We start from the raw sequence: 24,672 nt of genomic DNA, 5'->3' as shown, positions 1-24,672 counted from the left end.
CACAGGCTTCCTTAGTGAACGTTCCTCTGCCTGTACCCCAGGATGAACTTCCCTGCCATCCCAGGTCCTAGTTAACCCAGAACATTCTATTTGGAACGAATATCCCCGCCGGATACCTGTTTCCAGTGTGTTGTGTGCCTCCCCTCCCCTGCACGCTCATGACTGTCTGAGCTGCATTGTTTAAATCATTATCTTAACCTTTGTCCTGCCCTTCAGGAGATCCTTTCTGAAATCGGATTTTTAGGTGTTCCACACCCTCACCGCTCTGCCTTCTCTAAATTGCTCTTCGGGAGTACACCTCTGCCATGCCTTGTGTCAGGAGAATGGGAGGACTCTTCCTCTCTCAAAGCTGAGCCCCACGTTGGCCTTGTCCTTTCGTGAGGGCATGTTTTAACCCTGTTGAAAGCCGTGGGCCCCAGGAGAGATGTGCTCTCACTGGAGTGTAGACTAGAATTATTTGACCCTGTCTACCCCTGGAAAGGTTCTGTGTTTACTAACAGACTCCTGCTAGGCCTGTAGAGGTGAGAGTGAGAGGTTTGGGCCTGGGCCAGACGTGTAAGAGCAATAAGTTGACCAAATATGTGGCTAATGTTGCAGATTAGCTCTCAGGAAAGGCTTTCTCTCAGGGCAGTGCTTATTTCTGGCCTTGCTCTCTGCCCTCACCAGTTTGTCCAGTACGGACGAATTGACTGCCCTTAGAGTGGCCAATTTTTCAGGAAAGTAAAGGTGAAGTAATAACCCTCTCATTTAATTTTCGTGCTGTTTCTTGACTGTGACTTCATTCATGGCCTGGCCTGCTTCCAAGAGCTTTGAATGACTCCCTAATTTCCCCTCTAAGCCTCGGCCGTCCTGGCACCATCGGAGCACCGCTTTTCCTCTCTCTCGATTAATCCACTAACTCGTGCATGCTTTTGCTGTGCCCCCCTGTGCAGGACACGCATAACTAAGGAGGCCGGCAGTGTATCTCTGCGTATGAAACAGGTGGAAGAACTGTGAGTAGGCCACAAGCCTCGCTGAGCACCGTGTCCATGCTCCACCTTGTCTGTTCTCCCTCAGCCGCTTTTCTCAGAAGGGTCTCGTTCATCCAGACAGATGAGGAGGGGGGAGCCTTTCTGTGCAGCAGCTTCTGCTCACACGGGAGGAGGTGTCGGTGGCGCTGGCCCTGACGGCCCCTTTCCTCATGGTGGCCTTGCGTGCGGCTATATGTTCAGTGTTGTGGCCCACCTCTCCGCGGGCCCACATGGTCGTGCTAACACTGGCGCAGGTCTATGGCCAGTCGGGAGTGTCCCTCTGTAGGAGGGAAAGGACATGCCTCTCTGTAAAGTGCTGTGGTTCTTGGTAATGCATTGCTTTTTATTTCCCCCTCTGGGCAGCTTTGATTTGATGGTGAATATAGATTTTTTTTTTTTAACCATTTAACTCAGTTTTATTGGGTTTTTCATTTTCACATCTCTGAAGAGCAGGTGTTCGGCTTTTGTATTATTTCCCGAAGATTAGAACACCCTTTGGTTCTTCTTAAGAGACCTGCCAGCTGACAAAGTAGTAACAGGCAGCCTGTACCTGTTTCCTTTTCCCCTGAGGTTGAGACATAGGGAAGCCCCTGCTGTCCCAAGGGCCCGGTGTGCTCCCCCAGGCCGCGCTGAAGCTCCATCCCCTTCCCACGCCTCGTCCTGCCCGTGGAGCGAGTGGAGGAGCCCCTGTGGGTGTTGTGCCTGGCACGCTCCACTCCCTGCGGCCGCCAGAGCCCATGTGTGCTGAATGCTACGTTTGGGTTGTGTGTGGTCATGATGTTGTGAGTGCAAATGCGGCCAGGGGTGTCTTGCTGATCTGGCCACCCATTTGTGAGCAGTCAGTGGGTGCTCATCCCCGAGGCACCCTGTGGCCCTTCGGTGCTTCATCTTCATCTCTGTCCAGCACTCTGTCACCAGGGCGCCATTGTCACGCGTTCATGGCCGGGATCGACATCTCGGAGACACCTGGTGTTTGCCTTTATCTTGGCCTCTCTAGAAAGCTAACTGTCTCCTTGCCCTTCTTATTCTCTCTGCTGCACCAGATACCATTCTCTGCTGGAGCTGGGCGAGAAGCGTAAAGGTATGTTGGAGAAGAGTTGCAAGAAGTTCATGTTGTTCCGTGAAGCGAACGAACTACAGCAGTGGATCAACGAGAAGGAAGCTGCTCTGACAAGCGAGGAGGTGGGCGCAGACTTAGAGCAGGTGGAGGTGCTGCAGAAGAAGTTCGACGACTTCCAGAAGGTAGGGCAGTCCAGCAGCTGTGGTGAAATAAATACTGTTCAAGGGCTTGGTTCTCTTGACTTGTGACCACAGATTGTGAGAGAGAACAGTAAGTGTGCCCCACCTCCGACCTCGCAGTCTCACGTGACTTCTGCTGTCCTGGGCCAGTTCGTGTCAGGGAAACACATCATTTTCTCTCATGCTAAGAACTTTTCTAAATCTAAAAATATGAAAAGATGGAAGGAGTAAAGTGTACAATTCAGAAGCATCGTGTACATTCTGTGTTGTTGAGCCATCACCTCTGCCTAGCACCAAAATGTTACACTTCAAAGGAGAACCACACAGCCATCACAAACCCTCGCCACCCCTCCGTTCCCATGCCCTGGCCACCGCTGCATGCTGCTCGTCTCTATTCATGCATTCTGGATGCAGCATCTCATGACCTATCGTGTCCACTGAGCAGTGTTTCCAGGGCCTGCTGGGTAGAGGTGTTAGTGCTCCCTTTTTGTGGCTGAATAATACTCAGTTTGCATATACCACGTTTTGTTTGTCCATTTTCCAGTTTAAAAGTATTTTTATTACCAATTGAAAAGGGCTGGGGGGGAATGTTTCTCCCATAGTGGCTGGGCATTAAAGTAACACATTTTCTAAAAACAGTGTGTTCCCTCCCTAAAGAAAGGTTTCTTTAACAATCCATGCAGTTAGCATCATGGTTTGTTAATTACAGTAACCAAATAAGTTTGAGACACTCAAACTGTGGTCACCTCATATTTTCTCACTTCTTGATAGTGACAGTCAAGACTGCCGGTCTCGAGTCACTGTCGGGGGACTAGGAAGCCAGCCTCTGGGATACGTACCACACAGTCACTGTCGGGGGACTAGGAAGCCAGCTTCTTGGATACTTACCACACAGAAAGTCAGCGTTTCCAGCTGTCATTCATGAGCCCTGTGCCCCTTTGCTTTTGCCTTGCTCCTGTGGTCTCAGTTACTGTGTTTTTTGCTTTAAAGGATCTGAAGGCCAACGAGTCACGGCTGAAGGACATTAATAAGGTGGCAGAAGATCTGGAGTCAGAAGGGCTGATGGCGGAGGAAGTGCAGGCTGTGCAGCAGCAGGTGGGTGTCTGCTCTTGGACCAGCCTCTGGGCCACAGGGACGTAACCTGGTTCCTTCCTGCATCCTTCACAGCCCAACAAGCCCTGGTCCGTAGTGCAGAATTGTCACCAGGGAATGTCGCATCCTTTGTGACTTAAACCATTGTGTTCAGCTTCCGTGGGCCAGCGCCCTTACTTCCACACCCTTGAGCCCATGAAACATCATGAAAAGGCCATCGCTGGCGGTAAACTCATGTGTTGCTCACGTAAATGAAAAGCTTTACCCATGAGCATTGGTCTCCAGTAGACTTTCGGGAAGCTCTTCAACCCGATGGGGCTGTCCCTCTTTCTGTGATTCTCACCTGTGCCTTTAGGCTGGACTCAGTGGGCACTGCTGAGAGGTGTGTGTATCTCCTATAACCCCCCGGTCTTCCTCTCTTGCAGGAGGTGTACGGCGCGATGCCCAGGGTGAGTGCCCGCTGCTGCATGGGGAGTAGCTCTGGGGAAGCATGTGCAGTCCAGTGCCTGTTAAGGGTTTCTGTTGCAGAGCCTCACAGGTGTTTTGTGTGGAAAAGAATTAGAAATTGGTTCTATTTGCTGTTCTCCAAAAGACCAAAAAAGTTCTTTTCTTTGGTCTCTTCACACTTTTTCTGCAATTATCCATTAGGTTTATTTTATTTTATTATTTTTTAAAGATTTATTATTTATACAAGCACTGGGTACAGTCAGAAGTGCGGGAGGGTGAGAGAATTCACCAGAGCGGGGAGCAGAGCAGGCAGAAGGACCGAAGTACACTGCTGAGGGGAGCAGCGGGCGGCAGGAGAGGTCTGCGCGCCATGTGGGACCCTCCTCTGGTGGCCGGGGAGCAGCCGGGGATTGAACTGGCGCTGCAGAGGCTGCGGGCAGCTTCGCAACCCAGTGCTCAACCGCTGCGCCACCAGGGAGGCCCAATTATCCATTAGGTTTAAATTACCCCTTTCCAAGTCCATGAATGTAACACAGGTTGATCATTTTTAAATTAAATTTCCTCATTCTCTCTGTTCTTCTGCATAAAAAAATTAGCCTGGTCCTGTCCTCTGCTCTCCTCACTTCTCTGGGCAGCTGGTGTTTGTCCCAGCCAGACTGCTAGAGTCTGGGGGAAGCCCTGCAGGCATTTCTCACTGCCTCACAGTTAGAAGGAAAGGCAGATGGTCAGCACTGTGTCCTCACTTGCCTGAACTCCTCTTTCTGTGACAGGACGAAGCGGATACCAAGAGTGCCTCTCCGTGGAAGGTAAGATGCCCCTAGGTCATGTTTCCAGAGGCTTCCACAAATTAAACACTTAGTGTCCTTCCCTGGTGAGCCTGTTTCTGAGAGTTCAGACTTGTGTTGAGCCTGTGGTGGTCTCTAGACCTGATGGGGCTGGTTTCTTCCGGACATTTTATGAAGCTGTTATCTCTTAAAATGTGATGCTTCATACACAGAAGCAGTGTTCCCCTCAGACCTCAGTGCAAGCTGGGGCAGATGCATCATCACCCGTGCTGCTGCCAGAGGACACTTGGCTAAGGCGGCACCGTGTAGTCAGGGCTGGCCCCACCAGTGGAAGCGCCTTCAAAAAGTTCTTGGCCCTTGATGGGAAAGCTGACAGAATTAAAAGGAAGGCAGAGTTGCCTTTCATCAGCTATCTAGCTCTTTTTCCTGTGACCTAAGAAAGGCTTCACAGAATAAAGCAGATTGTGAGGAGAGACTTACAAGGAAGAAGAGGAATGGCTTACAGGGCACAGGCTTCTTGCCTGGAGTTGGATAGCTCTGACCCTGGGACTGGTTGCGTAAAGCATGACCCTAGCATCTTTCCTCCTGGTTATAGGCAAGTTAGAGCAGGTTGCTCCCTTCTGAGAGTCCACCTTCCTGAGAAAGGAAGGTGTGAAAATCTAGAAACCCTCCAGCCTCCAGGATGGCTGTTCTCACCTCAGCCCTCTTGTCTGACCTAAGCTGAAGGGCCTGTTACTTCTGTCCTGCTGTTTCCACCTCCCTACCTGCATCTCCCCTCGGGCTGGTCTGCTCATGGAATAGACTCTAAATTTGGCTGGGGAAGGGGGTGTGACTTTTCCAGTTGATTCCACTTTTCCCCTTTTCTCAATTTTATTTTATTTTTTTTTTTTTAAACTTTTTTTTTTTTTATAGAGGCATGTTTTATTTATTTATTTATTTATTTGTTTGTTTGTTCGTTTGTTTCGTTTATACATGCACTGGGTACAGTCAGAAGCGCGGGAGGGTGAGAGAATTCACCAGAGCCAGAGCAGGGAGCAGAGCAGGCAGAAGGACCGAAGTACACTGCTGAGGGGAGCAGCGGGCGGCAGGAGAGGTCTGCGCACCATGTGGGACCCTCCTCTGGTGGCCGGGGAGCAGCCGGGAATCGAACCGGCGCTGCAGAGGCTGCGGGCAGCTTCGCAACCCAGCGCTCAACCGCTGCGCCACCGGGGAGGCCCCTTTTCTCAATTTTAAATTTTCTCACAAAGCAAAATTTAATCATTGGTGACATGAATAGGCAACAGCATTACCTCTGACTTCTGGTCACTTAAGTATTCTTTCAGAAACGTACATCAGATGGATTTTTAAACACAGACACCCCCGTCTGGAAGTGGCTGGTGGCTGGGTCTGCCCTTGAACCCTGTGCATGCCCACACTGGTGATAGTGCTGGGGCCACGTGCGTGCGTGCAGGTCACATGCTGTCCTGTGTCCCAGGGTCTTTCAGAAAAAACCAGCTAGGCTCTGAGATCCAAGAGAAGTTTATTTTTAAAAGCAGCAGCTATATTACGAGAAAGCTCGTTTCGCTGGTTTGTTCTTCCATCTGGTAAGGCTGTTGCCCTTAGTTCAAGGGGACACTGTTCAAAAGCACCAGTAACCACACCTAGAGGTGAAATGATAGGTGTATTTCACTGTTAATATCAGTGTCAGCCACCAGCATCTGTTAAACTGAGTGTGTCTTCTGGACTGCTCTGTGGTGTAGGGGAGAAAAAGACCTGCTCCTTTGTCTTTGGCTGTTTTCCTGTCTAAGCAGTGGTCTCAGTTGTGGTTCTCCCCACTTACTCTCCAAAAATAACCATTGAGCTGGGTCTGATTGTGCACTTGGGTTTTTCCATGATTTTCTAGTAGTTTACTAATGTTCCTGCTTAAAATTTTGACAGTATCCCTTTAAGGTAATTTTGGTTGACAATTGGGGCCTAATTAATGGTGCTTGAATTTCAAATTTCTGTGCCATAATTGGCAGACACTTGATTATTCTTGCTCTTCTGCTTTCCTCCCCTCCATAGTCTGCTCGCCTGATGGTTCACACCGTGGCCACCTTTAATTCCATCAAGGTAAGAAACACTGGCCCATACCCTGGCTTTCCTCCCTGGCTTCTTTCTGTCTTCAGCGGAGCTCTGTCCTAATCAGTACATCAGCTGTGCACTTGTCACCTCCTGGGTCCCAGGTCAGAGCAGCTGTCTTCATGGCAGCAGCTGGCTTGGCCGCCTCTCCTGGCGGGGCCTTTCCATTTGGTGACAGAGCTGGTCTTCCCCTGGCTTGCAGGGGGCGTCTGCTCCGGAAGGCGGTCCATGGTCCATGCCTTTCTCGCCTCCTCATAGCAGGGGCTCAGCTCCCTCTCTGGTGCCCATGTGCTCAGTGCTGGGAGAGCAGAGATCCTGGGATGTATCCACTCGGCACTTACTACAAAACCCATGCTGAAGGGCTAGTGGGCTTGGTGTGGAGTCAGATAAATCAGCTGCGTCTCTCCAGCTGCCTCAGAAGTGCTTCCGGGTCAGGTGTTGGTAGAATTTTGGTGAAGGTCTGACTTTCTGGACGTTTGCTGGAGTTGTGCATTCATTGTGTCCACTAGGAAGGCGGGAAACAGGAAATTACCTATGCACGCAGCCTTTCAGGTGTGGCCTCCAGAGCTCTGGGCCTTGGCCCTTCCTGGAGCCTGGTGTGCTGGCAGAGGGCTCACAGAAGAGCTCACCTGCGCTGTCGCCTTGCAGGAGCTGAACGAGCGCTGGCGGTCCCTGCAGCAGCTGGCCGAGGAGCGGAGCCAGGTGTTGGGCAGCGCCCATGAGGTGCAGAGGTTCCACAGGTGAGGGGCAGTGTGGGCTGGAGGGGGTTCCCACCCACGCTTCCCAGATACGCTGGCTGAGACCTCTGCCTGCTGTGCCGGGTTGGCACTTGTGCTCTGGCCCCAGGAGCACCCGACTCAGCGGCGCTGCTCGGGAAGAGGAGGTCTCGCCTTCTAGCGCACTTGGGGTATCCCCCACAGTGTTCTTGTCCGCTGAGCAAAACCCCTGCTCGTCCTGTCGTCGCGGCAGCTGTTCTCGGCCTTTATTAACCTGGAGTATGTCTCACCTGCAGAGATGCCGATGAAACCAAAGAGTGGATTGAGGAGAAGAACCAGGCTCTGAACACAGATAATTACGGCCACGATCTTGCCAGTGTCCAAGCCCTGCAGCGCAAGCACGAGGGCTTCGAGAGGGACCTCGCGGCGCTTGGAGACAAGGTGCGAAGACGCCATGGCCCCAGCGGAGTCACGTGCAAAGGCTCCCCAGCTGAGCGCTCTTGTTTCTTGCTCTCCTCCCACAGGTCAATTCCCTTGGGGAGACGGCCCAGCGCCTGATCCAGTCCCACCCTGAGTCAGCAGAAGACCTCAAGGAAAAATGCACGGAGTTGAACCAGGCATGGAGCAGCCTGGGGAAGCGCGCGGACCAGCGCAAGGCCAAGCTGGGCGACTCCCACGACCTGCAGCGCTTCCTCAGCGACTTCCGGTAAAAGCTGTGCCCCCCCCCCGGGCTCTAGGGCGCAGGGCCATCTCCTGGTGCCTTTCACTCAGAAAATCAAGCTCTGTGTGAGACCCACAACCTCCCCTTCTCTGCTTACCTCTCCAGGGGCGCATGCGCACGCCCTCCCCTCCTGCCGCCAAGTGGTGGTACAGTTCTTCTTAGATGTGTTTTTCATTTCCTGGACATGTCACTTAGTCTTTTCCACGAATTTTTGTATTAAGAGAAGTTTGAGGGCTACAGGGATGTTGCACGAGCTGTACCCTTCACTTGTCATCAGCTTTTTGTGACGTTGCTTCCTCTGCATTTATTTTTCTGACCCACATGAACGGAATAGGTACCTGGGCCTTACCCATAGCCTCAGCATGTGTCATGTGTCTCCCAGAACAAGGACCTAATCCTTTGGGGCTGCCTCCCCATTAGCACCCCGAGAAACCTGGCCCAGTGCTCTTCTGTCACTTCATGGTGGGGACACGTTCTGAGCAAGGCGGCGTCCTCTCCGTCGTGCAAGCGCACGCATCCTCGCCGCACTCCTCGGCTCCGTGGTGTCCCTGTGGGACACTGGCAAGTGCAGTTCCTCATTGGCCAAAGTGTCACAGAGCAGCGCATGGCTGGACAGCAGCGCCCCAGCCATGCCGTGTCTCCAGGTGCCCTGAGTATATGTAGCTAGTGTTGATTTTTGGATCCACGATCTAGTAGAGAAGTACCATGAGGCCTGCTAGTCATGCCTCCTCCGATATAGAAGTGTCCCACCACCCCTAGCATCTTTCCTCTCATGACAGTCACTTTTTTTTTTTTTTTAAAGATTTATTTATACAAGAACGGGGGTACAGGCCAGAGGCACGGGAGGGTGAGAGAATTCACCAGAGACAGCGGGGAGCACAACAGACAGACAAAAGCACTGCTGAGGGGAGCAGCAGGCGAGACAGGAGAGGTCTGCCGTGCCATGTGGGTATCTCCCTGGCCAGCTGGGAATCAACCTGCACTGCAGAGGCTGCAGACAGCTTCACAGCGCCTCACTCAACCCGCTGCACCACTGGAGAGGCCCCTCGTGACAGTCACATTTGGAAGAGCCGAGGACAGTTGTCCTGTGGGAATCCTGTGATGTGGCGCCTCGTCTTGTTAGGGCTGTGCTGTGTCCCGTCCAGGCCGGCTCATGAGCTGCCTGACAGGCCACTTGGGACAGGCACTTGTGGTTTTGTGCTGCCTCTGTACAAGGTCTCTGTGTGTGTGTGTGTGTGTGTGTGTGTGTGTGTGTGTGTATGTGTGTGTGTATGTGTAAACAGTCTCATGCTTGTATGTGAGTGTGTGTGTGTAAACATTTTGCCTGGATTGGGTAGGAGTTGGGAGATGATGTGCTTCCCTTCCACACACTTCTGGGAGGCGGCCCCATTTGGCTTCTTTGTTTTTTCCTTTTAGTGAGGTTTATGGTCACACAACACACAGATAACCATTTCGAAGCGTCCCGCCCCCTCAGTGGCACTGAGCATATTTGCAGTGTTAGCGCTCTCCAGCCAGCAACAGGAACTGGTCCCGCACCTTCTGTAGGTGCACCCCCAAGCACAAAGCACTCACACACCCTGCTCCTCATCGAGCCTGCTTTCTGCGTATGGTTTGCCTAGTCAGCACGTGTTACGTAGAAGCAGCAGAGGATGTGTGACTACACACGCTGATTCTGGGGCCCTTGTCCGTGGACACCGCATGCAGCTGGCCAGAGCATGCATAGCCTGGGGCTGTCCAGCCACAGTCCTTGAGAACGGTGTTTCCATTTGATGCTATGGAAAACGTGAGCCATAGCGATGGTCTCTGTTTGTACTATTTCAATTTTAGGGTGAGAATATCTTAGTAACAATAGTCTGTTTTTTTTTAATAAGATTTATTTATTTATACAAGAACTGGGGTACAGGCTAGAGGCGCGGGAGGGTGAGAGAATTCACCAGAAACAGAGTGTGGAGCAGAACAGGCAGACGGACCAAAAACACTGCTGAGGGGAACAGCAGGCGAGACAGGAGAGGTCTGCCACGCCATGTGGGTATCTCCCTGAACGGCTAGGAATCGAACCCGTGCTGCAGAGGCTGTGGACAGCTTCACAGCACTGCGCTCAACCCGCTACGCCACCAGGGTGACCCAAGACTGTTTTTCTTGAGGAATTTTTAGTTTTCCTCAATAAGATGAACAAGAGGCTTTGAAACCTTTTTGCTCAGAGCTCTAGCCCTGTTCAGTAGGTTAACTTGTGACCTTCCGAGGCAAGAAATAGCGGTTCTCTCCTTCCTAGGCAGAAGGCTTGCCTGCCAGATAACATATTAGCCGTTCCTCTGTGGGTCTGGTTTCTAGGGACCTCATGTCTTGGATCAATGGCATACGAGGGTTGGTGTCTTCAGATGAGCTTGCCAAGGATGTCACCGGAGCTGAGGCTTTGCTGGAGCGACACCAGGTGGGTGGCCCTGTCTGCTGAGAGCAGAAACGCAGTGACTTTTCTGGGCAGGGCGACCTCCTCCGGCCCCACTGCCTTTGTTGTGAGTTGCGGTCCACTGAAGTGGGCGACCATTGCCAGCTGCCTAATCCCTTCTCTCCTCTTGGCAGGAACACCGGACAGAAATTGATGCCAGGGCTGGCACTTTCCAGGCATTTGAGCAGTTTGGGCAGCAGCTGCTGGCTCATGGGCACTACGCCAGCCCAGAGATCAAGGAGAAACTAGATATTCTAGATCAGGAGCGTGCCGATCTGGAGAAGGCCTGGGTTCAGCGCAGGATGATGCTGGACCAGTGCCTCGAGTTGCAGGTGCGTGTGCGCAGGCATGGCTCCTGCTCGGCTGCTGGGATTCATTGCCCAAGCGCCATCCTCTCACCTGCCGCTCCCCCACCAGCTCTTCCATCGGGACTGCGAGCAGGCTGAGAACTGGATGGCTGCCCGGGAGGCCTTCTTGAACACCGAAGACAAAGGAGACTCGCTGGACAGTGTGGAGGCCCTGATCAAAAAACACGAGGACTTTGACAAAGCCATTAATGTCCAGGTGAGGCCTTTGCCCCTTTCAGTCTGAATCTGGATTTTTTTCAGATTTCTATCATTCCTCGTTGGTTTTTCTCATTTCCTGCCTGGTTCGCGACGTGATTATCTACGCTGTCGAGCTTGGCAATTTCCTTCAATTAAAACTCTTGGTATTGAGGCCACAGAAGTGACAGGTGCGTTATATCTCCAGGGAGCACCCTGTAGTTTAGGACAAGGCGTGCACGCAGGGAACCTGCTTGACTTTGCATATAAACGCTGGTGTCCTGAGGCTTCAATGGCAGGCCACGGGGGACACAAAGGGAAGGAAACAGATGTTTGGGCATGTTAGGGAACACGTGTGCATGGCCAACTCAGCAAGTCGTGAGACTTTGATCTTCACACCATCTTGTTGAGGATTTGACAATCTTTTCCTCGTAAGCCTGATTTTTATGTAACGTCTACTGGTGTCCTGGCCTCTGCCTTTCCCCTGAGTGACCAGGAATCTTCTGAAGTTAAACTCTACTCAAGTAATGATTGAAATCAAACTTTCCTCTGGCTTTTTACGCTCGCCTTCTAAAGTGTCGATGTATTCTGATCCTGTCACCGTAGTTCTCGGTCACCCAGTAACCATCCTCAACACTGGCCGTCCAGGTGGGGCGGCGCCACCTCCACACCTTAACTTCACGTTTTGTCTGCCGGCAGGAGGAGAAGATTGCCGCGCTGCAGTCCTTTGCAGACCAGCTCATCGCCGCAGGCCACTATGCCAAAGGCGACATCGCCAGCCGGCGCAGCGAGGTCTTGGACAGGTGAGTTGCCCGTGTGCGATGGCGCGCGTGTCCTGCCTACACAGCCACATTCTGTGTCGGTTTCTCTTTCTCAGGTGGCGGCGTCTGAAAGCTCAGATGATCGAGAAGAGGTCCAAGCTAGGAGAATCTCAGACCCTCCAACAGTTCAGCCGGGATGTGGACGAGATTGAGGCCTGGATCAGCGAGAAGCTGCAGACAGCCAGCGACGAGTCGTACAAGGACCCCACCAACATCCAGGTGCGCTGGGCCTCCGGCCTCCGGACACAGCCTGCACCCTTGAGGAGCTTTACTGGCAAAGCTACCTTACCAGGCAAATGTGCTGTGAGACAGTTTCCGCCTGTCCATGGGGAATCCAGTGAGAAATGTTTCGCTATGCTGAGCCGGGGACAAGCCTACGGAAGCCTCAGCAAGCTCAGAGTGGCTTTCCTTGTGTGTCTTGACACCACGCTGCCACAGATCTGTGGCAACCCAGTGCTGAGCTTCCGGGGAAGTGTGACAGCAGAGTAGTGTTTATGGCTGGCGTGTGTGTTCACGGCTGTATACTGAACTCTTATTTTAATCTATTTTTGTAGCTTTCCAAGCTGCTGGTAAGTTTTTTTATTTTTTTAAAGAGTTTTAGTTTAATGAGCTGCAGTATTTGTGTCCTTCTGTATGGAGTCTTGTTGCTGGTGTCTTCATCCTTTCATTTCTGATCACCCATCACGTCCATTCCCGTGTCCCGTGGGCTGTGGCTTGCTCTCGCGTAATTAGCCTGCTGCCCTCGTTCCCTCCTCTCCCAGTTTATCACTTTGGCAAGTTCTGTACAATGTTTGATTTGGGGGGCAGTAGTTGACTGCTTTCTTTCAAAAGGTGCTTGTCTCCACTTTTTCCATGTAACTTGGGCTCAGTCCTGCGTGGGCTGTGGTCCTCAGTGGCCGAGGGCGAGGGCTTTGTTCCACACCCAGTTTGCAGCCCAAGTACTGGTCCCTGGGAAGGGACAGCACTCAGGGAGGCAGGGTGTTGCATCCAATTCTAACGGCAGGCGGTTGGGAACTAAGGTAAAAGTCAGGCGTTACCCAGGGGTGAGTGAAAGGGACTTTCCAGATGTAGCTCAGAAATCACTTACATGGATGAAGAAGTTACACTTACAAGGAACCGAAGAGGTTCCTTGTTTTGTCAGGACAGCTGGGCACCTGAGGCCTTGTCCTCCTGACGTGGGCAGGCCATGCACACATGGCACAGGTGCCTGGGCAGCCCCAGCGGGCTCCCTCCTTGGCGGTTGCTGCCCCTGAAATGAAACATTTGATGCAGAATCCTCCCTCAACTGTACCGCTTCTTTTCTTTCAGTTCTTTTCCCCAAATAACTCCCTCCCCTGAGGCCCCGCATTTCTCACCTAGAGTTGTGCCACTGCTGTGTCCTCGCATCTGTCCTGTTTGTGGAGTCCTTAAACCATACCAGGTCTTGGCGTCAGGAACCCATCGTTTTCCCAGCCCTCTCTTTACCTAGCAAAAACTGATTCCTCCCATAGTCAGGTTTGAGAAGGACCACATCCTGGAGTTGGGTTAATGACAGACACCACGCCAGCAAAAGCGAGGTGGCAGCAGAAGCCGTGGTGTGCCCCGTGTGGACGGACAGCCTGGCCTTCACGCACGGGCTTCATGCTGATGCTGCCTCAGATGCTGAGATGGCCACACTGTGGTTTGCAGCAGCACTTCTGTTCACTAACAAGAAAGCTGTGGGTGGAAACTGGTGTACAAGTAGATTCCAAACCATCACCATCATCTGCAAGTTATTAGAAAGTACATCTTCGGGGCGTTGCTCCCTGAAGCTGGGTTAAGAATTTACTCAGTTTTCCTACTCCTGAGCTGGCATATTTCCCTTCCCCTGGCACAGCCTCCTGCTGAACTCCCCAAAACTGACCCCTGCAATATTTCAAAAAATTCTTGGATGACCTTTCAAAAGTGTCGACACTTGCCCCCCGGTTCTTGACGTTTACTTCCATTCCCTTCCTCCTGAGAATTCCCTTCTCCCTGAGAAATACAATTTAGCAGGTCCTGGCTTTGAAAGGTGGTTTTTTGGATGTTTTTAGAGCAAGCACCAGAAGCACCAAGCCTTCGAAGCAGAGCTGCACGCCAACGCTGACAGGATCCGTGGGGTCATTGACATGGGCAACTCCCTCATTGAGCGCGGGGCCTGTGCAGGCAGTGAGGATGCGGTCAAGGTATGGCCCATTGGCTCCTGCCCTCCTGTAACATCCTTGAGGCAGACAGAAAATAAACCATGAGAAGACTTTGTGGGGTGTGATGGGTGGGGAGCGCCGGTGAGAAGGGCACCAGCGGTGTCTCCCATGTCCTCGGAGAGTCCTCCCGGGTTGCTTCAGGGACTCCGCCATCTGCAAAGGCTCCATCTCCTCCCCCAGGCCCGGCTGGCAGCCTTAGCTGACCAGTGGCAGTTCCTCGTTCAGAAGTCAGCGGAAAAGAGCCAGAAACTAAAGGAAGCCAACAAGCAGCAGAACTTTAACACCGGAATAAAGGACTTCGACTTCTGGCTCTCTGAGGTGATGCCGCACGGCTTCCCCTTCCCCTCACGGGGCTGTCAGTCAGTCACCAAGGCCAGAACTCTGGAAAGGCAGGCTCCCCTGGGCCTGCTCACTAGAAATCTCATCAGATGTGTGAGTCATGTGCTGTAGGGACTTGTCAGCAGAGGGCATGACCATTTAGGGAAGAGGTTAGTTTGGGTGGGGCTCCATGGGGAGTGCAGGTCGGAAGAGATGTGGAGCGTGTGCTGGGCAGTTCCCGTTGAGTGCCCGGATGGCTGCTGAACAGCAGCACGTCAGGGCTCAGAGTCCAGGGTGCATTCTCTGCATGGATCTGGAGGGAGCGGGAGGTGGAAAGAATGGGGCCTTGCAGGAGCCCTCCTCTGGCCTGTCGGTTTCTCCATGAAAGCCTGTTTTTTGCACACAGCTGTAGTACGTGAAGTAGGATTGCTGTGTGTTTTGCCACGTGCCACAGTGTGAGGGCTCAGTGACCTTGGTTTAACCAGAGTGGTTAATTCATCAGCTCTTGAGTGTGCGTTGATTGACAGAGAGAGGTCTTGGACCCTGCCAACGGATCCAGCTGAGTGGGCATCACAGTAGTTAACACTTGTGTCCCACGACCGGGAACAGCAGAAGAGGGTCCTGGGCTTTCCAGAGCACTGAGTTTCCTCCCCCTTTGGTGTTTACTGCCAGGTGGAGGCCCTGCTGGCCTCTGAGGATTACGGCAAAGACCTGGCTTCTGTGAACAACTTGCTGAAGAAACATCAGTTGCTGGAGGCAGATATCTCTGCCCACGAGGTGAGTAGGGGACAGCTAGCCAGCATGCAGGGCCCACAGCACGTGCTGGCTGAAGCAATGGAGCATGTTTGGGGAAGGGCATGTGCTGCTTTAAAGTGAGGTTTGCAGACACGGCAGTGTCTGTGCCATTTTGTGCTCAGAACAGTTATGAGGCCCCACCCTGAGTTTGTGACATGGGTTTTAGCAGTATTCACCAGTATTAACATGGAGCTTTTTTTTTTTTTTTTTAAGATTTGTTTATTTATTTATACAAGCACCGGGTACAGTCAGAAACGCGGGAGGGTGAGAGAATTCACCAGAGCAGGGAACAGAACAGGCAGACTGACGAAATACACTGCTGAGGGGAGCAGCGGGCGGCAGGAGAGATCTGCGCTCCAAGTGGGACCCTCGCCCGGTGGCCAGGGATCGAACTGGCGCTGCAGAGGCTGCGGGCAGCTTTGCAGCCCAGCGCTCAACTGCTGTGCGACCAGGGGAAGCCCTCTAGCAACATCTTTTTTTTAAGATTTATTTATTTATTTATACAAGCACTGGGTATAGTCAGAAGCGCGGGAGGTTGAGAGAATTCACCAGAGCGGGGAGCAGAGCAGACAGACTGAAGTACACTGCTGAGGGGAGCAGCGGGCGGCTGGAGAGATCTGTGCGCTATGTGGGACCCTCGCCCGGCAGCCGGGGATGGAACCAGCACTGCAGAGGCTGCCCAAATGGCTCAGCAGACCTCTCCTGACACGCCTGCTGCTCCCCTCAGCAGTGTGTTTCAGTCAGTCTGCCTGTTCTGCTCCCCACTCTGTCTCTGGTGAATCCTTTCACCCTCCACATCTCTGGCCTGTACCCCAGCTCTTGTATGCATAAATAAATAAATCTTTAAAAAATTAAAAATCCACAACTTCGTCTTGGAAGTTAGTCTTGCCCCCCGCACGTGATGTCGCAGTCACTTGGAAACACTGGTTTGCGGTGTCCCACAGGTCTCCTGCTTGTCCTCATGACCTCAGACTCCACTGTCCACACCCCACCCAGTCTCAATGCAGCATCTTTATGCATCGGAAGTTGTCAGCTTGTGGAGGTGGATGCAGATTTTCCAAAATTCTAATTTCCTCACTAAATGTGGGATTTTATCTTTAGTGATAAACTCAGATTTCCTTAAAGTGACAGGTTTACTTTGGGATCCGATCTTGCTTGTTGAGAATGAATAAATTCTGAAAGACCGTCATTCCTGCTGGTGGTTCTTCCAAGGAGAAACGGTGGCCTGTGATGCAACGGCCGCAGCGCTCAGGAGACAGCAACTTCTCCCGCTTCACCAGATGGGGCTGAAGTGGCCTCTGCTTCATGGTGGAAGCTTGGCACAGTCAGTGACTTTGCTGCACTTTCGTGGCCTGCCTTAAGCACACGAGCCTCTCACTGTGAGCACTTGGCCGTGAAGAGCCAGACTTCTGCTCTTGGCCTGGCCTCCCACTGCCTGAGTGCCGCCACTCCACACAGCCAGGAGGCTGATGTCTTGTCACAAAAGTAGTTTTGCTTTTTAGAACCCCAGGGATCCACATACACACACACTTGGCGAATATCAGTGCCCCGCACAGATAAATCTCAAACCGCTAGTCAGTGAGGAATTCCCGAGTCCTTGTTTTCCAGTGGAAACTCGGGACACCTGGACTTCTGACCTCTCCCATCATGTCCCTGCCCCAGGACCGACTGAAGGACCTTAACAGCCAAGCTGACAGCCTGATGACCAGCAGTGCCTTCGACACCTCCCAAGTGAAGGACAAGAGAGACACCATCAACAGTCGCTTCCAGAAGATCAAGAGCATGGCAGCCGCCCGCCGAGCCAGGCTGAATGAGTCCCATCGCCTGCACCAGTTCTTCCGGGACATGGATGACGAGGAGTCCTGGATCAAGTATGTGTGCCTGGACCTCAGGCTCGAGCTTTTAGTGGTGGGAGTTGGGGCCCCCGGGGTGGAGGGTCGATCAGGAGTTCCAGCGCCCCTGGCCTCCGTAGCTCCTGGGCTGTGGTGGCGATGCTGGGAAAAGCCCAGGGTTCCTGCTCTGGGATACTCATTGGGCCCTCCCAGTGGCGATGTTCAGTATTGGGCTCCAGGCAGGCGTGTGACGCATGTTGGCCACCGGGACTGGTGTGGACCCTGTCCTTCCACCACTGGAGCGAGCTCCTCTCTGAAAAAGTCAGCCTGAGCACCCAAGGAAAAGCAGTTCTTGGGAGAGTTGTTTGGTTGACTTTTTTTTTTTTTTTAAGATTTTATTTATGCATACAAGAACTGGGGTGCAGGCCAGAGAAGCTGGGGGTAAGAGGATTCACCAGAGACATAGTGGGGAGCAGGACAGGCAGATTGACTGAAATACACTGCTGAGGGGAGCAGCGGGGAAACAGGAGAGGTCTGCTGCGCCATGTGGGTCAGCCCCATGGCCAGGGATCGAACTCCTGCTGTAGTGGCTGCTGATAGCTTCATAGGCTGCATCTTAACCCCTTGCGCCACCAGGGAGGCCCTGTTTGTTTAATTTTTTGAGCCCTTCTTCCACCAAAGATTTCAGTCTACCTTTTCCGGTTGATGTAACATGGAAAGTCTCTTAATTTCTCACTTCTTTAAAAACAAACAAACTGTCAACACTTTCACATTCTCTGTGTGATTTGTGTTTGATGAAGGGGGTGGGTGGGGCCAAGCCACTGGCGCCTCCTAGCGCCGCAGCGCCCCAGCCCCTGTGCGGACAGAGCAGAATGTGCTCCCAGGCACGCGGCAGGCACGGCTGATCGGGAAGCAGCCTCTGATTTTCCGCAGACTGGCACGCGTTGTCTTGGGGGTCAGTGGGTGTGGGTGATGAACATCGCGGGGTCTCAGGTTTGGCCAAACCTCTGCTAAAACCATGGTGGTGCCAAGACTGACTGCCCGCCTGCCCGCATCATCCAGGGAGAAGAAGCTGCTGGTGAGCTCCGAGGACTACGGTCGAGACCTAACCGGCGTTCAGAACCTGAGGAAGAAGCACAAACGGCTGGAGGCAGAACTGGCTGCACACGAGCCGGCCATTCAGGTGAGCAAGCCCGTGCCGGGAGCGGCGGGGGGCCCACAGGACACAGAGAGCTCCGTTGCTCTTGCTGCCACATTGCCACAGTGTGGTGACCCCTCGTCCCGAACCAGGAAGGAGAAGGTCTGAGTGTGATGTTGCGGCCTTTCATGGAGTTAGGCAGCAGCTGTTCATCTCAAACCTCTCGGCCGGTAGGGCGTCCTGGACACCGGGAAGAAGCTGTCGGACGACAACACCATCGGGAAGGAGGAGATCCAGCAGCGCCTGGCACAGTTCGTGGAGCACTGGAAGGAGCTGAAGCAGCTGGCAGCAGCCCGGTGAGCCGCCGGTGCAGGGCACACGTCCTGCTGGGGGGACGGCAGCCACGCCTGCTCCCCAGGTCACCCTCTGCTGCGCCTCGGCTCATCTTGGTATCCAGGGGCCCGCGCGGGCCTCTCACAGCCTGTGTTGACCGGGCCCTGATGTGAATCTGGGTCACAGACGGTTCCAGAATTTCATGTTTGACCAACACTGTCTGCTTTGTATCGCAGGAGGCTTGACTGAGCCGCTTACTCCCACGCTCTCAGGAGCACTTACAAGTATACATTACCTCTCGGGAGCCAGCTTGAGGAGTCATGGCTGAGTTTCCCTGTCTCTTGTCACTAGGGGTCAGCGGCTAGAAGAATCCTTGGAATATCAGCAGTTTGTAGCCAATGTGGAGGAGGAGGAGGCCTGGATCAATGAGAAGATGACCCTGGTGGCCAGTGAAGACTATGGGGACACTCTCGCTGCTATCCAGGTCAGAGCACCTGGGGTGCCGCTGCTTCCCCCTTAGCAGCGCCCACTATCCCCACTCCTGCCTGTCCATTCAGGGCTGGGCTCCCTGGGGCCCGCAGTGTCCGCAGCCAGGACCACTGCTAGTCACTGCCCTCAGGACCTCATGCTAGAGACAGCTGTGGGCAGAACTGGCCTGGTTCTCTGCTCAGCGTTAGGAGCCCATCCTCAGTCAGGGTGTCGTTAGCGTCACCCCCATACCACTGCAAGGACTCCGTTCCCAGCGGCTGCCGTCCCCAGGTACCACTGATGGCGTCTTGAGCAGTAGAAGTTCATGGTCTTACAGTCTGGAGGCTAGAAGTCTGGGATCAAGGTATAGACAGGGCCTTGCCCTCTGAAACTTCTAGGGGAGAGGCCGCCCCTGCCTCTCGCAGCTGTGGCAGTACCCCCAGCCCCCCACCCCAGCCATGCCTCTCCTGTCACCGCTGCTTCCCTGGCTCCTGGCTTCCTGTGCCTTTTTCTGCTGGGTGTGTGTCCAGAGTTCCCTCCTCTTGTAAGGACACGGTCATACTAGAGCAGGCTCAGTTCAGGATGAGCTTGACTGCATCTGCAGAGACCCCTTCCTCCCTTCCCGATGCCATCTACCATTTAGGGGATGCCTTCAACCCATCATGTGCTCCCCATGTAACAGCCCCCAGAACAGCAGCTTCTTTCCCATGACTGGGAGTTGAGGGCATCCCTCTGCTGCTGTCCCTTGCGTCCCTGGCACAGCCTCATTCAGGCTGAGGTGCTCCATGGGATCACCCGCCCGCTGTTGGCTGGGCCCCCTCAGCCCCTCTGGGAGGCCTCATCTCCACGCAGGCTCGGTTGCCTTCCCTAGGCAGCCGTCAGCAAGGCCAGCGCTGCCAGGTGTCTCATCACTTGGGCTCAGGTGGCCCCCTAACACCCTACTCCTTGCCTTCTGTGGCCAAAGTGATCACAGGGAGCAAGGGGTCACTAGGTGGAGGGTTGGACTCCCCAGGTGATTGGGGCAGCTGCCTCTCAACGGCCAGATGCTGGTGAAGGCTGAGGCGGCAGAGTCTGTCCTGAGAGTCAGGGAGGCCCCACAGTCATGCTCCGCAAGGCCACAGGGAGCCTGTCTGTGGAGAGAATGACTTCTGTCCTCTGCAGGATTGAGGCAAACTCAGTACTAAAACAGCTGAGGAAAAGAGGCTTCACCGTCCTTTAGAAATGTGTTCAAGCCAGACCTCAGGATGTGTCGTTTTGTTGGTGTTTATCTGAAACTTGCTTTGTGTTCTCTGTGGCCTTCTAGAGGAACAGAGGGCGCTGTACTGATTTGCAAGAGCTGGGCCCTCAGAAGGGCCTGCCCTGATGACCAGTTCCTCTGGCTGCATCCTGGTCTCACTGCAGGGGTATTTCTGTCCCTGTCTCGTCTCCATCCCCACCGAGACTGCCGCCCTCCATCCTGGGGCTGGCCCCTGCTGGGTGCTCAGTGCAGGCCTTGCTTTCACTCCAGGGCTTGCTGAAGAAACACGAAGCTTTTGAGACAGACTTCACTGTACACAAGGACCGGGTGAGCGACGTCTGCGCTAATGGACAAGACCTCATTAAGAAGGTGAGCTGGGGCCTCCCCTGGTGGTGCAGCAGTTGAGCGCTGGGCTGTGAAGCTGCCCGCAGCCTCTGCGGCGCCGGTTTGATCCCCGGCCACTGGGCGAGGGTCCCACATGGTGCATAGACCTCTCCTGCCGCCCGCTGCTCCCCTCAGTAGTGTATTTCGTCAGTCTGCCTGTTCCTGTTCTTTGCTCTGGCTCTGGTGAATTCTCTCACCCTCCCACACTTCTGACTGTACCCAGTGCTTGTATAAATAAATAAATAAATCTTTTTAAAAAAAAAAAAAAGGTGGTGAGCTGGCCGTGGGGGTGTGTCCCCGCCCATCTCCACCAGGGCGCCTGCAGAGCTTGCCGCCAGCTGCCCTTCCATCACTGTGTTCCCCGGGGAAGGGAAAGGTTCCCGACCACTTGGCTGTTTCCCTTGTTTGGGGCCAGCTAAGAGAGTTACTCTGCAGAGCTATTCTTTCTGCCTGAGTTAAACAGAAACACCTCCCTGTCGGGCCTTCTGTGACACGAGCCAGCCCAGAGTGTGCGTCTCTCGTTTCAGCTGAGACACTTCAAATGACAAAGCTCCTTCTAGAGAGAGTAGAAAGTACAAGCAAATCATAAAAATCACCCATGCGGCCCCCTGACCAGAGATCAGAACCACAGAGCTTTCTCGTCTCTTGTGAAGTTGCTCCCCAATGAGAGCAGTGTGGGCTGAAAGGCCATGGACACGGGCCCGCTGGGCGCTGCTCCCTTCGTGCTGGCAGGGCTATCGGAGCTGCAGGTTCTTGCTGTTGCCCAACATCACGAGGAGCCCCCTCATGTCCAGGAAAACCTCAAAATTCAAAGTAGAGTTCTACTGACTAGTTGCTGCTTTCGCACCATCAAGAACTTGAAAGTAGACATTTTTGGGGTGGGTAGTGGCCTGCCTGTGTTTTAAGCTTTTTCTGATTTTTTGCTATCAAAAATCATAACTAACAGCTACATTGTTGCACCTTAGCTTTTCAGCACAGTCCTCATTATTTCCTTAGAATCAAGTCCTGGCAGGGGAGTGGCCAGTATTCAGGTGAAAGGCGCTCCTCTGCAGCCTCTCACGCTGGTGCACGTGGAAAAGCCGGGTGGCTGTGCTCCCCCTGGCTGTGGGCAGGAGGCAGTGGTCCCTCCAGGGAAGAGCCTCCCAGCAGGGACCTACGGATGAGGAACTAGCCACTGACCAGAATGTGATTCTCCCGGCCAGAACAATCACCACGAGGAGAGCATCTCCTCCAAGATGAAGGGCTTGAACGGCAAAGTGTCGGACTTGGAGAAGGCTGCGGCCCAGAGGAAGGCGAAGCTTGACGAGAACTCGGCCTTCCTTCAGTTCAACTGGAAGGCTGACGTTGTGGAGTCCTGGATCGGTGAGCAGTGACGGGCGAGGCCCCGGGCCCTAGCCAGGGGAGCCAGCTGGTCTCCTTCCTCGGCAGTCGGCTCTGCCACAGGAGTCCGTAAGCTGAGGCCTGCGCAGCTGCAAGCAGCAGGTGACACCCGAGCAGAGTGGGCTCTAGTTACATGGCCAGGTCGCTGCAGCCCCCTGCCATGAGGAATTAGGCTTCGGGACCCCTGTGACCTGGGTGGTTGCTGTCCCATAAGTAGCAACTGAACCACATCTGGGACGGGCAGGAAGGACCTCTTCACGGCGAGGCAGAGGGTGGGGCCTGGGGTCCAGGGAGGAGCCAGCAGATGTGGGCTCACGACTATTGTTAGGAATATTGGGGTTTAAATGTGAAGGGACTGTGATCCTCTGCTTTCCTGTTAATTCACCTCGCTGCACCGAGAGTGCGCTCCATCTCCACACTTGGCTTTCTAGGTGAAAAGGAGAATAGCTTGAAGACGGACGATTACGGCCGGGATTTGTCGTCTGTCCAGACTCTCCTTACCAAGCAGGTCAGTGGGGGTCACTTCGCTGGTGGCTGACATTTCTCAAATGCCTCTTCCCGGCGGGTGGCTGTGGACTGCATCTGAGACCGAGACCAAGACCACTCCCTATTGGGCCCTGTGGCCTCCAGACCAGGCCCCTGTGCTGATCTGAGAGTGCTGAGCACACAGCACATGATGTGGCGTCGCCCAAGACGGACCTGGCCAGTTTCCAGCAGGCCAGGGGGATGGGACAGGTCTTCTAGGAGGCGACAGAATCTGAGCTAGGTCAGATCACGACAGGTGGACTGAGTGGGGCGCTTGTTCTAGGCAGAGGTGGTGGGGGACCCCAGTGCCTCAGTCTGCCTAGAGTACGGGGGCCACTGAGGTGGAAGGCGGTGGACAGGCAGCGGCCAGCTGTCTGAGGAGATGCTGTGGAGCGGTTGGCGACAGTTTGGCTGGGCAGATGCTGGTACCATCTGAGCTGAGATACCCAGAAAGAGTTCAGGTTGCAGACCGGCTTCTCCTTGTTCCAGGAAACCTTTGATGCCGGCCTGCAGGCCTTCCAGCAGGAGGGCATTGCCAACATCACCGCCCTCAAAGATCAGCTGCTGGCCGCCAAGCACATTCAGTCCAAGGCCATCGAGGCTCGGCATGCCTCCCTCATGAAAAGATGGAGCCAGCTTCTAGCCAACTCAGCCACCCGGAAAAAGAAGCTGCTAGAAGCTCAGAGTCATTTCCGTAAGGTAGGGTGGCCCCCACAGAGCTCAGCTGGCCCAGCGTGCAGGGCGGGCAGGCCCAACTTCTGTGGGCGGCATTCTGCTGCATCTCAGCACGGAGGTCAAACAGGGCCTGGAGGCGGCTGCAGCCACAGAGGATGCCCCCAGCACAGGGAGAGGGCAGAAAGGACTCGCAGAAGTGGGAAGAAGGCGGCAGGGAAGGGAACCAGTCCTCCTCACCCTGAGCCCTGGGGCACTGCCCTGCCCTTCCCACTCGACACCCCTGGGCTGCCCTCCTGCCCAGCCCTCGCAGCTGTCCCAGCTTAGCCTCCTTGGTTGCAGGTGGAGGACCTCTTCCTGACCTTCGCCAAGAAGGCTTCAGCCTTCAACAGCTGGTTTGAAAACGCAGAGGAGGACCTGACAGACCCGGTGCGCTGCAACTCCCTGGAGGAGATCAAAGCCCTGCGTGAGGCCCACGACGCCTTCCGCTCCTCCCTCAGCTCAGCCCAGGCTGACTTCAACCAGCTGGCCGAGCTGGACCGCCAGATCAAGAGCTTTCGCGTGGCCTCCAACCCCTACACCTGGTTCACCATGGAGGCGCTGGAGGAGACCTGGAGGAACCTGCAGAAGATCATCAAGGTGCCCTTCCCGCTGGGGCGGGGCTCTTCCCACTGGGACAGGGATGCGGGGGGCACAGGCCTTGGGTGCCACCCACTGCTCGGCCCGCCAGTCCCTTCCCCCTGTGCCAGCCATTCCTGCTCCTCCCAAACTCTAAGGCCAGCGGGTCAGTTCCAGAGGGTGGCGCCACGTCCACTCTGCGCCTACCCCGGAGGTGGGCCGAGGGTCAACGGCTCTGCCTCCTTGGCTGCTAGGAGCGGGAGCTAGAGCTACAGAAGGAGCAGCGGCGGCAGGAGGAGAACGACAAGCTGCGCCAGGAGTTCGCCCAGCACGCCAACGCCTTCCACCAGTGGATCCAGGAGACCAGGTGCCGCCCGCCCTGCCCCCTGGCTCCGTAGCTCCGGGGTGGGGCCTGCGCTGGCCGGAGTGGGCAGAGGGCTGTATGGGGACTTGGCCCAAGGCCCTGGGGCCGGGTCCTGGGCTCGGTGGGACTGGGCACGGCCCAGAGTAGGCAGGACCTGGAGCAAATGGCGCAGGCGACTGCAGCGTGGTTGCTGACGTTCTTGGTTTTGTTCTTTTTTTGTTCTTTGTCTCTGTCCCCACCTCCCACTGCTGCTGCTGCCACCACCAACCCCCAACTCCACCTGGACTACCGGCGGCCTGGACGCCATCACCACAGAACGTATCTCCTCGATGGGTTAATATTGTCTTATTTCTCTGGGCCCGTGGTGTGGTGGTGTCTTGTGTGCTTGTTCCTCCGCCCCCGGCCCCCCTGTGGTCTGGCTTGCAGAGGATCCCAGGATGGGCCTTCCTGCCCAGGGCCGCTGCTCCCCCAACTCCCCCCTGAACAGC

General features: G+C 54.4%; 1 protein-coding gene and 1 long non-coding RNA gene across 5 annotated transcripts in view; one reads left to right on the top strand and one right to left on the bottom strand.

The window, feature by feature from the left end:
• The window catches only part of SPTAN1 (spectrin alpha, non-erythrocytic 1), a 57,954-nt gene that overhangs the window by 29,427 nt on the left and 3,855 nt on the right, over window positions 1-24,672 (top strand). The window contains exons 23-51 of one of the 4 annotated variants that reach the window (XM_037493507.2): window positions 933-992; window positions 2,054-2,252; window positions 3,240-3,344; window positions 3,767-3,790; window positions 4,559-4,594; window positions 6,617-6,664; window positions 7,322-7,413; window positions 7,686-7,830; window positions 7,914-8,095; window positions 10,442-10,541; window positions 10,691-10,888; window positions 10,974-11,120; window positions 11,798-11,901; window positions 11,976-12,138; window positions 12,474-12,488; window positions 13,971-14,102; window positions 14,301-14,438; window positions 15,111-15,215; window positions 16,896-17,104; window positions 18,128-18,248; window positions 18,438-18,559; window positions 18,888-19,020; window positions 20,512-20,610; window positions 21,828-21,987; window positions 22,437-22,513; window positions 23,020-23,229; window positions 23,545-23,841; window positions 24,075-24,187; window positions 24,500-24,517. In XM_037493507.2, coding sequence (XP_037349404.1) covers window positions 933-992; window positions 2,054-2,252; window positions 3,240-3,344; window positions 3,767-3,790; window positions 4,559-4,594; window positions 6,617-6,664; window positions 7,322-7,413; window positions 7,686-7,830; window positions 7,914-8,095; window positions 10,442-10,541; window positions 10,691-10,888; window positions 10,974-11,120; window positions 11,798-11,901; window positions 11,976-12,138; window positions 12,474-12,488; window positions 13,971-14,102; window positions 14,301-14,438; window positions 15,111-15,215; window positions 16,896-17,104; window positions 18,128-18,248; window positions 18,438-18,559; window positions 18,888-19,020; window positions 20,512-20,610; window positions 21,828-21,987; window positions 22,437-22,513; window positions 23,020-23,229; window positions 23,545-23,841; window positions 24,075-24,187; window positions 24,500-24,517 — 3,552 coding nt within the window. The remainder of the gene's footprint in view (window positions 1-932; window positions 993-2,053; window positions 2,253-3,239; window positions 3,345-3,766; window positions 3,791-4,558; window positions 4,595-6,616; window positions 6,665-7,321; window positions 7,414-7,685; window positions 7,831-7,913; window positions 8,096-10,441; window positions 10,542-10,690; window positions 10,889-10,973; window positions 11,121-11,797; window positions 11,902-11,975; window positions 12,139-12,473; window positions 12,489-13,970; window positions 14,103-14,300; window positions 14,439-15,110; window positions 15,216-16,895; window positions 17,105-18,127; window positions 18,249-18,437; window positions 18,560-18,887; window positions 19,021-20,511; window positions 20,611-21,827; window positions 21,988-22,436; window positions 22,514-23,019; window positions 23,230-23,544; window positions 23,842-24,074; window positions 24,188-24,499; window positions 24,518-24,672) is intronic. The other 3 variants (XM_037493509.2, XM_037493508.2, XM_037493510.2) reach the window with 3 other exon arrangements.
• LOC129144839 (uncharacterized) lies at window positions 21-3,489 on the bottom strand. The gene is made up of 3 exons (XR_008549554.1): window positions 3,138-3,489; window positions 2,356-2,451; window positions 21-2,269 (listed from the first exon to the last, which is right to left on the bottom strand). It is a non-coding gene; the product is annotated as an uncharacterized LOC129144839 (long non-coding RNA).

The sequence above is a fragment of the Talpa occidentalis genome, unplaced genomic scaffold (assembly GCF_014898055.3).
Source record: "Talpa occidentalis isolate TD23 unplaced genomic scaffold, MPIMG_talOcc4v2.1 talOcc4.7, whole genome shotgun sequence".
Classification (NCBI taxonomy): domain Eukaryota; kingdom Metazoa; phylum Chordata; class Mammalia; order Eulipotyphla; family Talpidae; genus Talpa; species Talpa occidentalis.
This window is presented reverse-complemented; position numbering and strand designations above follow the sequence as displayed.